At 27.0% G+C, this 14,712-nt stretch overlaps 1 protein-coding gene across 4 annotated transcripts in view; it reads left to right on the top strand.

The window, feature by feature from the left end:
* LOC135926640 (uncharacterized) overlaps positions 1-14,712 on the top strand; it is an 84,809-nt gene that overhangs the window by 30,559 nt on the left and 39,538 nt on the right. For all 4 annotated transcript variants that reach the window (XM_065462567.1, XM_065462568.1, XM_065462566.1 and 1 more), the window contains exons 13-23: positions 154-305; positions 833-924; positions 2,298-2,584; positions 3,341-3,480; positions 7,238-7,516; positions 7,773-7,878; positions 8,270-8,449; positions 8,593-8,923; positions 11,752-12,063; positions 12,849-12,991; positions 13,148-13,401. In XM_065462567.1, coding sequence (XP_065318639.1) covers positions 154-305; positions 833-924; positions 2,298-2,584; positions 3,341-3,480; positions 7,238-7,516; positions 7,773-7,878; positions 8,270-8,449; positions 8,593-8,923; positions 11,752-12,063; positions 12,849-12,991; positions 13,148-13,401 — 2,276 coding nt within the window. The remainder of the gene's footprint in view (positions 1-153; positions 306-832; positions 925-2,297; positions 2,585-3,340; positions 3,481-7,237; positions 7,517-7,772; positions 7,879-8,269; positions 8,450-8,592; positions 8,924-11,751; positions 12,064-12,848; positions 12,992-13,147; positions 13,402-14,712) is intronic.

Below are 14,712 nucleotides of genomic sequence, written 5' to 3'. Positions count from 1 at the left end.
CGTCTTTTTGACTATATTATTATGCGTGTGCATGTAAACTGTTCTAAATGGCTTTCTTTTTTTTAAATGCATAATAAATTATTTAACTAAAGAAAGGTTAATTTTTATTTTAAAAACTTTTTAAATCTCCCTATGCAATGACGCTTATAACAGGTAATTGATAAGGAAACAGATAGAACTGACGAAATATTTAGCATTTTAGAGAACCAGGTGATCAAAGAGATCGAAGCGTTGCTTAAAGACTGGCATCAGAATATCGATATTCTCTATTCAATTCATCCGTTCAATGGAGATTTGCTTTTATGGTAATTAGCGGAAATTCTAGTTTGAGAAGGGGGGGGGTGAAATAGTAGAATGAAAGAATCAGGTCAGGAATGCAAGGAAAAAAGGAATATAAAAGGAGGGAAATAAAAAATAAAACAAATATTAAAATATTCTTAGCTTAAAGGATCTCTGTCAACATTTCGGTATCATTGTATTATGAAGAGTGCATAAATTTGATAAACAGTTATTTTACAAGAAATAAAAGGAAAAGTTTAAGGAAAGGCAATAAATTATAGAAAAAGTATAGAATTATGGCAAAATAAAAAACAGACAAAAGGAATATATTTATCAATACTTTTTAATGTTCAAATTGATTTGGTTCAATATTTATTTTGATTTAAAAATATAACCAACATAAACCGAGTGTGATAAAATAAGAAAAATGGTGGTTATGAGTATCAAAAAAATCGTTAAGATCAATATAATTATTAAAAAATGGAAATAAAGCAAAGTTTTAAATAAAAAGTCAAGTTTTATCTAATTTTGAAATATTAAAATTTTCTTTTAGGAAAGTTGAATGGATAGACGAATATCTTCCGGGATACGTACAACACCCAAAATTATCCTTCATGTTCGATTTACCTAACACATTTGCTTTAAGTTTATACCAAACATATTTAAAAAAAGTTTACCACTAGGGTAGCAATTAATTTTTTTAATGAGTAAACTTCATTCTTCGCTTATAATATCATGAATTTGATAATCGATTCTGATTTATCCTGTTTCTACAATAAGTTTATTATAACTAGATAGAAAAAAATGTCCACTTTGTATAATTTTAGAGAAAAAACTCTAAAACCTTTCATCAATTCAGTATAATTTAAAAAATTCCAATATTTTAACGATATTCTTTTTAAATTCGTCACCTCAAAACATTATTTTTAATTTTGTTCAGGTTATGTGAATTTTAAAAAAATCGAGAATAGGCTCATATAAATTAGCAATTTTAGATTAGGATTAAATATTTGGAATTCTATATCTAGTTAGTCACTCATATTTTTCATATTTCTCGAAAGAGAAATTATGTAAAGTTCGTATTACTATTCTTTTTTCGATAAGCTATTTCTTATAAAAATATCTTGAGCTAAGGGATATTTTTAATAATACAATTGCAATTAGACATTTTAAAATTTTAATTAATGATTGTTTTTAAAAAATTTCTTTTTTGTTCCCAAAACCATTTCAAAAAAAATTCCAAAAGTTTGATAACTTTCGAAAATTTTGATGTTAAATTATGTTTTGGACATGTTTTTGTTTTTATATCTAAATTATTAATTTTTTTCATTAAAGTTTCGAAAGTTTGAGAATTTAATTTTTTGATGTTTTGGACAGAGCCTTATTTAAAATAAAATCTTTGCTTTCCTAACGCTAATTTTTTAACGTAAAATTGCACAATCATTTAAAATGATTTTCTTTTCATTCATTAAAAAATATAAGAATTTATATTTGGTTCCCTTATGTTTATTTTTTGAAAATTGTGTCCAAAACATCAAAATATTTTATTCGAAAACTTTCAACTTTATTTAAGAACACGAAATAAGTCCTTTTTAATAGAAAAATAAAAATATATTTGTGAAATTTTCAAAACTTATCAAACTGAAATTTTTAAACGTAGTATAAATATTTATTTTGCAAGTAAAAGTAACTAGTTTTATAAAAAATAACATACCTTTTTATTTTGGAATGTAAAGACGCAGTAACTAGTTACTTTTACTTTTCAAAAATAACGTTTAACAATACCATTTATTTTGCTCTTATTTTCTCTGGTGCGAAATCCTTAACACATTTATCCATAGTTTGAAAAAATCTTCACAAAGTTTTAAGCAAAGATTTTTTATTGAAAAAGTTTGTGATTTCATCTTGAAAAATTTTTTACAAGAATTATTTGTCATTAGGTAAAATTTGATCAGAAATTTTTCTTTGAAAAAAATCCTTTTTTCAAACTGCATTTATCACATAATTAAAAACAATAGGTAAACTAGATTTAGAGAAAGGTTTCAAACAGAGGCATTTATTATTCACTGACCATTCCTTACTACTTATGGACGTTCTTTCGCATCAATTCTCTAAAAAACTCGCTAACTCACCTTCCTTACCTCTTCCTAACATTCCTTTCAACGTCAACCACCAAGTTTCATCCATACATCATGACTATGGTGGCATCCATCTTGAAACGGAAAATTGGAGTCGGGACTATTTCGACACATTCCCATTATATTGTGTCACCAATAACAAGAGAGGAAATCTAAATTTATGGCTTGTAAGAATTTTTTTCCTTTATAGCATTTTCCTTTTTGCCCTAAAATAGTATCTCATTATATAACTTGAATTTACCACCCGAGGAAATGAGATCAATATTTAATTTTTTTAAATCAATTTTTTTTATTTCAGCAAAAAATTATAAAATTTAATTAATTACAAATCACTAGATATTTTACTTCAAATTTTTGAATATTTAAACTTATTTTAGCAGTTTTATAAATAAAAATTATTTAGTGACTGAGATGTTTAAAAGGTTAAATGAAAGGTTTCGATATTTAAAAAATATATATTTTATTTTAATAAATTAAGTTTTAAAGTTCAAAAGAACAACTCCGAAAATGATATGTATATATATTAATCGAAAATACATTAACAATGATAACATTTAATTAGCATATAATAATAAATAATCGATTGTATTAAATATTAATAGATTGAGTTTAATATAACAAATAATAATTTTTTATTAATTTATTCGATCATATATTTTTTTTACACTTACAAACAATATTCAAATATTTTAACTAGTATATTTATTTTTCATTAAAATAAACTTTCCAGCTTTTTATAGTTCAAACTTGTTTCCAAATTTGGATTGGATTAAGCCCAAAAGAGGAAAACATTCTTTCCTTAGAAGCTGAAGAAGCTGTCCCATCAAAGAATATTTAAAATGAGAATTATTTCTATATTATCACTAATAAAATTTCTATTTTACTCAAATATTTTATTGATATACTTTCACATCATCTTTAAGATGAATTACGTTAGCAAAGAGTACGAAATGCCTCGAATCCTAAACGTGGAACACATTTGCGAGGTATTGGGCCATACCCAAACCATCACCAACCTTTGTAGTCATCCGTCCCTTCCACTTATCCTCTCATCTTCCGACTGGTAACACGACAATTTTTTTTTCATTTAGCTCTTTGAAATTGAAAATTTTAGAAACATGTCAATATTTATTATTTGAAATATAGAATTTTTACTTAATTAATTATTCTTTGTTTTAAGATTAATTTATTATTCTGATATTTATCAATTACAGTTTAAAGGGGTATTTATTTTCTACCTCAATTCACCTAAATTGAGCCCACCAGTCAAGTTTTTAAATTAAAAATTAAGAAATTCAAAAAAATATTATTAAGTGATTAATTTTTCATTAGACATAATGAGTTGATTGGCCTCACAAAACTCTTATAAAATGCGACAGGTTTTAACTACATATTTACGTTCATTTTAAAATATAACGGTGGTACTCATTTTATATTTCACTTTCTGTTTGTCGATGACCCCTTAGTTCGATCTAAAATAAAATTCAATTTACCAGGGGAAAAAAGAAACCTGATACGAAATATTTTTTAGGCATAATACCTTAACAAACTATTGAAGAGCTGTGATTATATAACAATTTTTATATATTATTTGATTCGAATTAAGATATACAGAGTAGAGCTTGTCCGATTCGCAATTATTTTCATTGATCCGATATTGAAATTTTTTCCTAAAACTCGATCCTATTTTTTAATTATTTTATTTTTTGGATTTAATTAAAAAAATGTAACTAAAATTTTTCTTTCCTTTATTCTTAGAAAATAAGCATTCTAAAACATTTTTCTATTTTAATTCTATGTTTTTTTCTTAAATTCAGTAGGTCATAAAAATTAAGCGTCGGTGAAGAATTTGTTAAATTTTTATGTTGCTTTCCTCTTGTTTTAGGTCCTGGCATGTTTGTAATAGCTTTTATTTTATCTCCATTGGGATTTATACCATTTGCGTCGATGTCATATCCCAAAAAACGAATTTCATTTTTTAAAAATAAGCTTTTAGTGAAATTAGGTATTAAACCATATTTAGTAATTCTCTCGAAATTTTTTTTAATATTGTTTAAATATGCTTCATCATTATCTCCAGTAATTATTAAATCATCGATATAAAATATAACATCATTTTGTCCATAGTTTGTTGAAAAATAGTTGTTGCTCCAAAAGGAAGTCGCGAAAATCTGTAGTATCCTTTGTGTGTTGATATCCTGAATATATCTCTTACTCTTTATGCATAGGAACTTGAAGAAAGTCTTGAAATCAATCTTTGTAAATTTTTTGAATTAATGATTTAATTTCATGGTGTATTTGAATCTTACAAAGCAGGGTTTATAGTATTTTTGAAGTCGGCGCAGAGCCGAAGTGAGCCATCACTCTTAAAAATAGGAGTGAGAGGAATAGCCCAACGGAACAGGTTCGATAATTTTATCATCTATCCATTTTTTAGTTCTTTTATTATTAATTCATATCTAACCATTTGTTTGTCTTCCTACCTCTTTGCCTTTCTAAATGTTTCACAGTGTTTCACCTTCTGTATTTTCGTTTAAAGAAATGTTAATTTTTGCGATTATATCTTCTTTAAATTCTAACTCTTCAAAATCATCTCTTAAACTAAGAACTTCTCCTAATATGATGTTATTTTCTGCCTAATATATTTATTGATCGATGTTATTTGAATTTTTTCTAACACTCTACTATCATCAAGCGAACACTCGTTTTTTAAAATACATAAGCAGCTTACCCAATTAATATAATTCATTTTTCCCTTGCACAGCTACGTTAAATAATATTAAGTTCGAACTTGTAGACCTTCTTGGGTGTAATAACTTGAATTTTTCAATCAATATCTTTGGATTGATGAAGTCTGTGTGTGAGCATATAGATTTTAGCTTGATATATTCTTCATCTGGTAATCTTGTTAATGATCCAGCTTTTTCGATGTCTGATATCTGTCAGTCCTTAAATATATCTTCAAATCTACTTAAAAATAGATCACAATTACCTGAATATATCGGGACGATATTTTATTAATATTTATTTGCAATTTGTTTCATTTATTTAAATATTTTTATAATTCTGTTAACATTTTAAAGGGTTATGTAAAAAAATAAATAATAACTATATTCTCCTATATTTGCGAGGATTAACAATAAAAATTTTCCCATCGGCATTTCAACATTCTAAGCCTTGTCCAATAATATTGTCAAATGCATTCCTATTTCGATAATAGTCCGATATTTTATCAAAAGTAAGTAGCAGTATTCTGCCATCATAAATAATCTTTTGCTAATAATTTAGTTTTCCCAGCTCCTAAATGTACAATAAGAGATGCGAAACTAAAAAATAATAGGGAAATGTTAAAGAATCAAATTTTTTGTTTTATAAATATATTTTAATTTTTTTTATCTATCACTTATTCAAAAAATTATATATTTTTAGTTTCTTTCTAATTTTAAGTTTTCGTTTTAAGATATATAAAAACTGTTTTTTCTTTTTTTTTAAACTGTTAAAAAATGTTTTATTTTATATTCAAAACAACTATTATAAGTTTTTATATTTCATTTCACTTTAAGAAGTCATTCAAAATTAAAGCTTATTTATATATCATTTTACCTTCAAAAAACAATCTGAAGCAAAATATTTTATTTTTATTTTTATTATATTATTTTTATTATATAATTTTTATTTTGTATATAATAAACGTTTTTTTTGTACTAGATTATCATTTTTGATCATTGCGATATTTTACCAATAAACTTATTGTGTTCAGGAATATTTTTCATCGTAAATTTCAAAGTGCTTCTTCACCTAAACATCATTGTGCCTCAAGCTCGATAAACTTCATGGTGGCAGAATACCGCTACTTACATTTGATAAAATATCCGACTATTTACGAAATCAGGAATACATTTGACAACATTATTGGAGAGACAATACCAGAAATTTGGGATTCATTTTTATTACGATAATCTTGAAGATATGGATTATGCTATAGTCCGAGGCTTAGAATGTCAAAATGCTGGGAAAATTTTTATTGTTAATGCTCGCAAATATCGGAGAACATAGTTATTATTATTTTTTTTACACAACCCTTTAAAATGTTAACAGAATTATAAAAATATTTAAATAAAATGAAACAAATTGCAAATAATAATATTAATAAAATATCGTCCCGATATATTCAGGTAATGGTGATCTATTTTTAAGTTGATTTGAAGATATATGATCATTTTTGATCATTACGATTATATTTAATATATCAATAAACTTATTGTGTTCAAGAATATTCTTCCTTCTAAATTTCGGAGTGCTTCTTTGCCTTAAACATCATTATGCTTATTATCTAGCCCGATCAAACATCAGAATACATTTCAAATAATTAAAATCTCCATCTTACTACAAGCACTGAATACGCGAATTAAATTGAGATTAACCCATAATTATGTTCATGAATGGTTCATAAATTCTTTATTTGAAGCTAATTCTTATAAAAATAATAATTAAAATATACAAAAGAGTGTTCATTTTTTATATATAAAAATAGGTTTACCATGGAAATAGTATAGTTTATTTTTTGATCTTTTTATTATTTTAAAAATCGGATCTAGTTTTATTTTAGATTATATCTGGCCCGTTTTTTCGGAGATAATTAATATCGCCGCCGATTCCAAATCTATAACAGAACAGCCCTAATATAGAGGCCAAGCTGCTTAATTCTTATTTGTATATAAATTTATATAAAAAGGATCAGACATTCTAATACAGACTGCCTCAAAGTTTTTTCGGTTAAATGAAAGATTATTTTAAATACTATAACCTTGATATAAAAGCGAAATCATCGTCTGGAAGCTTAAACCTATCGGTCCTTTAGGTATATCCGGAGGACTGAGCGAATTCGCTTCGAAGAGGATTTCTTTCAACAATCAAACCAATAATCTCGATAAAGGAGGCCTAAAAGGGAATATTTATAACAATGAGACCACTTTTGACTATAAGAAGCGTAATGGTAATAAGAATCGTTGCTTTGCTTGGATACCCTCATTTTCATCTCCCTTTTCATCTTTTACCTCCACATGTAATGGAAAACAACAAATAATGGCCTCTAATAGGTATATATGTTTATTTTTATTTAATCTCATTTTTCTATTTGTTTTTAAACTTAAATAAGTTAAAAATTTGAATTTAACATTCGAATTTTTGGAAGGGCTTGAATTTTTTTTTACAAAATGTAGGTAATAAGATTTAGCGTTAGAACACTTTATCGAGAAAGCTTTCTTAAAAATTGTCACCTTGATATTAAAAACTATTAAACCCGATTTATTTAAACTATTATTTGATATTTATCTTGGAAAACAATAACACAAGCATAAAAATAGGATTTGTAGCCTTAAATCCTTTCGGCAATAGTATTCAAATGTTTCAACTCGCCTTTCCAACACTAACGAAAAATTCTTCTGGAGGTGCGAAGGAAGTAGATAAAAATTTTCAAGCTTTATATTATATTATATTATATTTATAATCCTATTTACCCGATGCATATAAATATATTCATACGAAAATTGTGTCCTTCTAATCACTCCTTATATTAAGATATTTGTACAGAAATTATGTCTTGCTAGTCACTCCTTACCTAATTATCTTCGAATCATCACACCTAGGTTTTCTCTATTACTACAATATTTATAATCTTCTGAAAATTGTAAGGGAAGATATATATAAGTAAAAGGAATATGCGTCACTAGTATAGGCCGATCCTAAATAATATTGTCATAATCTCGCCAAACCAATTTTTAAGCAAAATATGCCCAAATTTTGCTAGGATCTTTACCATTATAAATCTTTTCTTTTCTATCCTAAAAAAGACTTCATACATTCGTAGAAAATCATCTACAATCCATTCCGCAGTAATGACCAAAATGGCTCAAAGGTTTTCCCAATCTTCTCAAAATTACCTCTCCGACTCCATTAATTACGATAGCAAATGGTTAAACACTGCCAATATGATCTCAATTAGTGAGATAGATTTCGGGAGATATGTTAAAGTAAGTAGCTAATATAATCGAAATCTTATAATTTTATAATCATCATTCCCCTTTTATAAAATTTATTAAATATATCCTTTATTATAATAAATCTATCCTTCCTTTTAGTTTCCTATAATTTTATATCTTATTTATTTTTCCAGAACATGCAAGGGTACTCCGTCAAATTTCTACACGTCTTTGACGGAAAAATGTTATTTCAAACATCTTCCTTTGCTCTTCCTTCCTCTAAATGCAACAACATAATCTTCTATCTAGTTCTCATTCTAACTAACGATTTAAACTTACAACAAGAAGACTCCTACAATGAAAAGACTACTACAAGCGACAACAATCATTTTGTTAATGAGACAAGCGAACATCTCGAAAGAGACGAGGAAGTCGAAAACGATTCAGATAAAATAATCACCTGGTCTATTAATTTTCCTGTAAGCACGATGACATCTGTCAGTTCATCCGATGAAAATGGGAAAGGTAGTTTTTTTAGTGTTTTCTTATTCTTGATTTTAGGATATATCATGACTTGAATTATATTAGTGAACGAAGAAGCATCATTTTTTAAATTTACTATTATTCTTTTATAAAAGTATAGGTCATTTCATGTCAAGTCGACCAAAAAAACTTGATTTTCTGACCACCATCTCTAAAATGAACGAAACTTGATATGATTTAAAATTAAAAAAACCCAAATTTATACGTTTTCAAAGTCGAAAATCGTGTAAAGTGTGATTTTATTAAATCTTTTAAGAGAGAAATAATTATGATATTATACCCCTTAAAATTCTACATTGGAAAATATCAAAAAAAAATAAAAAACGGTGAAAATAAAAATAGCATTGTTTAGAAAGGATTTTTTAGAGAGGGGGGGGGGTTAATATTCTCTAGGAATATATGATACCTTTTTAATCAAAAAAATTGATAGCTTTTTTTCGTTTTTTAATATGGATGGCGCTAAGCTTGAAATAATTAGTAAAAAAAATTTGATATATATTATACGGGGATTTATTCTTGTTTAATTCAGCCAAATATTAATTAGCTGGACTACGTTGGAACCTGAGCCCTGCATTAACCCTATTTTTTCTGCTCCGATCCAAGATTTTAAAAATAATTTTGTTTGTCCAACCAATCTGATTTAAAATATTTAAAAAAAATTAAGGATTTAGTATCAGTTTATTTATTTTTATTCCTTTCTTTCTATGGTATTTTTAAATTGAATATGAAAATTAACTATTAATCAATGATTGAAAAGAGCATAATGTTTAAAAAAATATTTTATTTTATTAACAAAATTTTTATGATTTAGCGCTGCAAAAATTATAATATATTTAAAAATCTAATTTATTTTTTTCCAATGAAGTCCATGCAGTGATCCATTCTTTAGAAAAGGCCATAAGTCCATTTCAAAATATCTACAAAGGGTAAATTTATTTAGATTATTGGAACCTTTTTAATTTTAGGATCTCTATTTTTATTAAAATATCTGTTCCGAGACATATCAGTTGCGCAATATAAAAACATAATTTTTATAAATCTGTGTTACCATGAATTAGATTTTGGCGTAGCAGCTGTATTGCATTTTCCAGCTACATCCCATGGAAAAGGTCATGCGACGGCCTTGGAGGAATATTAAAAGGATACGTTCAATCGTTCAGCGCACCAGTTCTGGATTTTTAATTACAGTTGATTTATATCAGTTTGTAAAATGAAATAAAAATTTTACATTTATAGCCAATTAACAATACAATTTAGATGAGATTATACTACGATAAAGATTCAATTTCTCTCCCGTCATTCAAGGAAGTCGGGAAATGCGCTTTATATTTTTGAGTTTAAGTAAACTTAAATCAAAAATATATTCATATGCAGAGGACTTTAAAATTAACATGATCTCAAATGCCGATAATTTTCTTTTTTGTTGATATTAAAGGATTCGTATCATGTGTTTATGACGATTTTTGGTAGATAGTCACAGTACTAACAAATAATGAAATTATTGTGGAGATATGTATTTCTTTTTTACAGCCCCATGGACTATCACCATCTTTCTTTTAACCCACAATCGAGGAATATGGTTGCCCATTATTATATAATAGCAATAGTATATTCCATAACAGAGACAGGACATGTCTACAAATTATCGCTCAGAAATTTCTATTTAATCGCAAAATGGAATATGATAAAGACAGGAGGTTTATTTTATATATGAAATTTTAAAATATCTTTATTTTAAAATATAGCATCTTAGTTATAATCTCCGTATGGGCTGCTTGCTTACATATTGCCCCATGACATATTGGTTTTACTCAATGGATTTTTTAATTTTAATACAATACAATACATATTTTTATTTTTATATTATAAAAATCATTTTTAAATATAACGCCATCTATATTTTATTATATATTTATATAAATTTAAATAAAATTAAAAAACGAAAAAACCTATCGATTTTTTTGATTAAACAATTTAATGTAAAGTTAATACCTAGCGAATAAAAAATCCCTTTCAACTAAGTTAATTTTTTATTTTTACCAGAAATAAAAACATAGAATTTTTATGATATTTTCCTATGTATAATTTTTCAGTATTTTTTTAAAAATCTTAATAAAATCACCCATTACGCAATTTCGACTTTGAAAATATATATATAGCGCTCTAAAGTTTTGAATTTATTAAAATTTACAACATAAATAACTAACATGCCAAGTTTCATTCATTTTTGAGATGGTCCCTTTCTATATTGAAAATTTAAGTAATAAAATCTGAATTTAAAATTGGCCGAATCAAGCTGTTTAATAACACTAGCGCAGGCAGTTCTACACGCACCCCCTCCCCACCCCAATGTTGATATGCCTCCCTACTCCCTTCTAATTAAAATTAGCGCCACCCTACATTTATTTACCTCCCACCCCTACCACTCTCATTTTATTCTAATGATTATATCATTTTCAAAAATCAATAACTGCCCCCCCCCCACACTTCGTCGATTTTTATGATGACCTTCCGTCTTCCTTACCCCTCCCCTATGTTAGAAGTGCCTAGTGGAGTTAACAATATTTCTGTTTAAACCTTTTTACTGTTATTTGATAATTCATTAATTAAGATGAACCGTGAAATCAATATTCTTTATCCTGGCATGTTGGTAACTTAAATTTTATTATTCTTTAAAGTAAAAATTAGTTTCGCTAAAAAGAATTTAATAGAAGATTTCTATATTTTTGGCTTGATTGGCCATTTAGGTTTGATATCATAAGCCTGTCAAATACAAGTGAACCTAACATTTATTGTTTATCTCGTTTTAGCTTCTTCGCAACCTCAAATAAAATTGGTGAGCGTTCAAAACATATATACTGAAACGCAAATAGATCCCAAACTCGTTTTCAGCCTACCCAACTACATTAACATAGTGTCGGCCAGCCCTTACGTTAATTCTCTTGCCAGTAAAAATTTGACGAATCCTTCAGATTTTGCTGATTCTATGGAATCAAGCAAAAATAAAAAATCAAATGAAAGTAAAGAGAATGAAAAGAATGACAGAGCGTTTATGCTACCACCTTATCTCGTGTGTCTGGCTTGTTCGGATGCTACCATTAGATTTCTCAAATGTTTCAAAGGTAAAATATCAGATTAATGATTTTTGCATTCGCTCAACAGTTACATTATGGAAATATTTCAAATTTATTGGAGTTAGAGAATATTTAGCTTAAAAGTAACAGAGAACTATCGGGTTTAAAAGCAATTTTTTAACCCCACCCCCTCCCGCTGGGCCTAAAAACAAAAATATCACAATAAGAAGCGTTGTAATAATTTTATAACAAATAAGAATGCCGAACGCTCTATTTTCATAAATACTAAGACCCTTTGGGCTTAACATAGCTTATGAAAATATACCAGGCGGCATTACTAGTCCTCTATTTGATAAAACATTACTTATTATATTTATCAGAGACCTGCAGAGGTACCATTTTCACCACCCGACCCTGAGTTTAAAAAAAAGTAAGACCGGCCCGGTTTTTTTTTCAAAAAATATTTTGCCCGATCCAGCTTGAATTTTTTAAAAAATATATTATATTTATTTTTAATTTTTATAGTTAATAATGGCGATTTAAAATAGCCTGGCTATATTTTAAAAAATTTCCCATGCGGGGCTTAGGGCCGGGCCTCCAAGTCCCTTACATTTATAATCCGTTACGCAATTTTATTTTTTCCGAATTTCTTAATGTTTTCAAAACTAATATTATTTTTCATTTTTTTTTAATTGGAAGAACTACTTTCCTTCCTTTTTTTACAAAAATTTATAAATGCTACTGCTCGATCTTTCTGTAGAAAACCATATATTTCTTCAATATTTTTACTTTATTATATATTTGATTGTCAATAAACTTCCTTTATATTAAAGATAAAGATAGTTACCTATGGCGTGAATGGAGTATGCCCCACATGTATAGAATTATACCGGATACGAATAAAGAAAATATAAGAGGTCATGTAGCTGAAAGACGGGGAACCAGTGCTATTAAATTAGAACTGCCAGCTCTTCAAGTTTCTATTTCCTATAAAAAAACAATTTATCTACAAAAAAAGGAATAAAATTGAATAGAAGGAAACTGAAGAAAAAAGATAAAGAGATTTTTTAAATTATTATAAATAAAATTTTGTCGATAACTTATAAAAAAAATACGGAAAACCTTAAAATAGGTAACATGTTCATCCTTTCCCGGCGGAAGAATATGTGCCATAGTTCCGGAAGGGAACCAATTTTTGGGCATAGGAACGCACAGTTTCCTGAAGTTTAAAGCTCTCATTTTCGAATGCGAATCTTCCGGTGGCTCTGATTGGATTTTGGAAGATAAAATACCTCTTATACTGTACACTATCAATACCGAGACAAAGAACGATAACACACAGGATCAAGATAATGAAGAAAGCCAATTCGATCAGTTTTACGAAAAGTAATATTATCTATTATATAACCAATTTTACCCAATTTCGGTCATTTAATACCGTAGTTGTGTAAATATTTTTATTAATTCTAAATGTCATTTTTTAATATGAATCGATCGAATAATATTTTTACAATCCAATATATGTTGTATTCCATATTAAATCAACCAAAAAAGATTCTCAACCCAATCCCCTTCCATTTTTTTAAAAATTTGCATGTTGGTAGTATATACACTAACTAATAAAAATATAAAATTTTACTTTTCAAATCGCCTTACTTCATGAGATATAGCCATCTTTAGAAAGGCGAAAATTCCAAAATACACTATATTTAATTTTAAATATCTCAAAAAGTAATTAAGCTATAGACATGATTTAAATTTTATTAAATAGAATAGCTCTTTAATATGACATAAAATTTATTTTATTGAAAAAAAGTCTATTACCAAAAACCGGAAATAGAAAACCGGAAATGGCTATAAAATAAAAATGCTCTTTTTTTTCTTTTAATTTTTTTTATACAGATAGACATTATACTTCTTAATATTTGTACAAAATCCTAGATTGGGACGAGTACTGGGTCAATATTTATTACACTTTAAATATAAGTAGTATGGCTTAAATCCTATATTATACCAAATGTATAGTAATTTACGAAACAAATAAAAAGAAAATTCATTTGGGATCGGGCCGGATATATTTTTTTATAAATTTTTCTGGCCGTGTTAAAAAAATTAGGCCTTATGCAGATCACTAGTAGACATTAATCATTATAATGGTTGTAGAGGTTTACAAATTTTTTTTGTTTTTATTAAGGGTAACAACTCTCTCAGAAAAATAAAATATTATTGCAAAATCAAATCTTTCTTTCAAGAATAGAATTAATTTTATTTGATATAAATGAAAGGAACAAGTATTGTGTTTGAGACAATCTGATATAATCACGTAACTTAAATGATTGATGATATCGCCTTTGCGGTAATAAATCATAAATGGATGAAGTGTTGCCTGATTATTAGTCCAATGGAAACCTTGAGTGTGATCTTGAACTACAAAAGCGTAGTTCTCTGCAAAATCATATATTATTAGATATTACATATCCTTCAAATTCGATTTTAATGACTTAAAAAATGATTGTTTCGAAGAAATAAATGTATGATGAATTTAAATATTTAATTTTTCAATCAAATACTCCACAAATTCGTTGGCGGACTTTGTTAAAGTTTCGAGTGTAGTACGGTCAGCCGCCAACCAATGTTTAAATGTTATATAATATATGACATTATTATCAAACAATAAGTGTAGTCTTTCTTTAAGTT

Source organism: Gordionus sp. m RMFG-2023, chromosome 3, assembly GCF_954871325.1.
Source record: "Gordionus sp. m RMFG-2023 chromosome 3, tfGorSpeb1-WG-v2, whole genome shotgun sequence".
Taxonomy (NCBI): domain Eukaryota; kingdom Metazoa; phylum Nematomorpha; class Gordioida; order Chordodea; family Parachordodidae; genus Gordionus; species Gordionus sp. m RMFG-2023.
The sequence above is the reverse complement of the archived record's forward strand: the minus strand, read 5'-3'. Positions and strand labels throughout refer to the sequence as shown.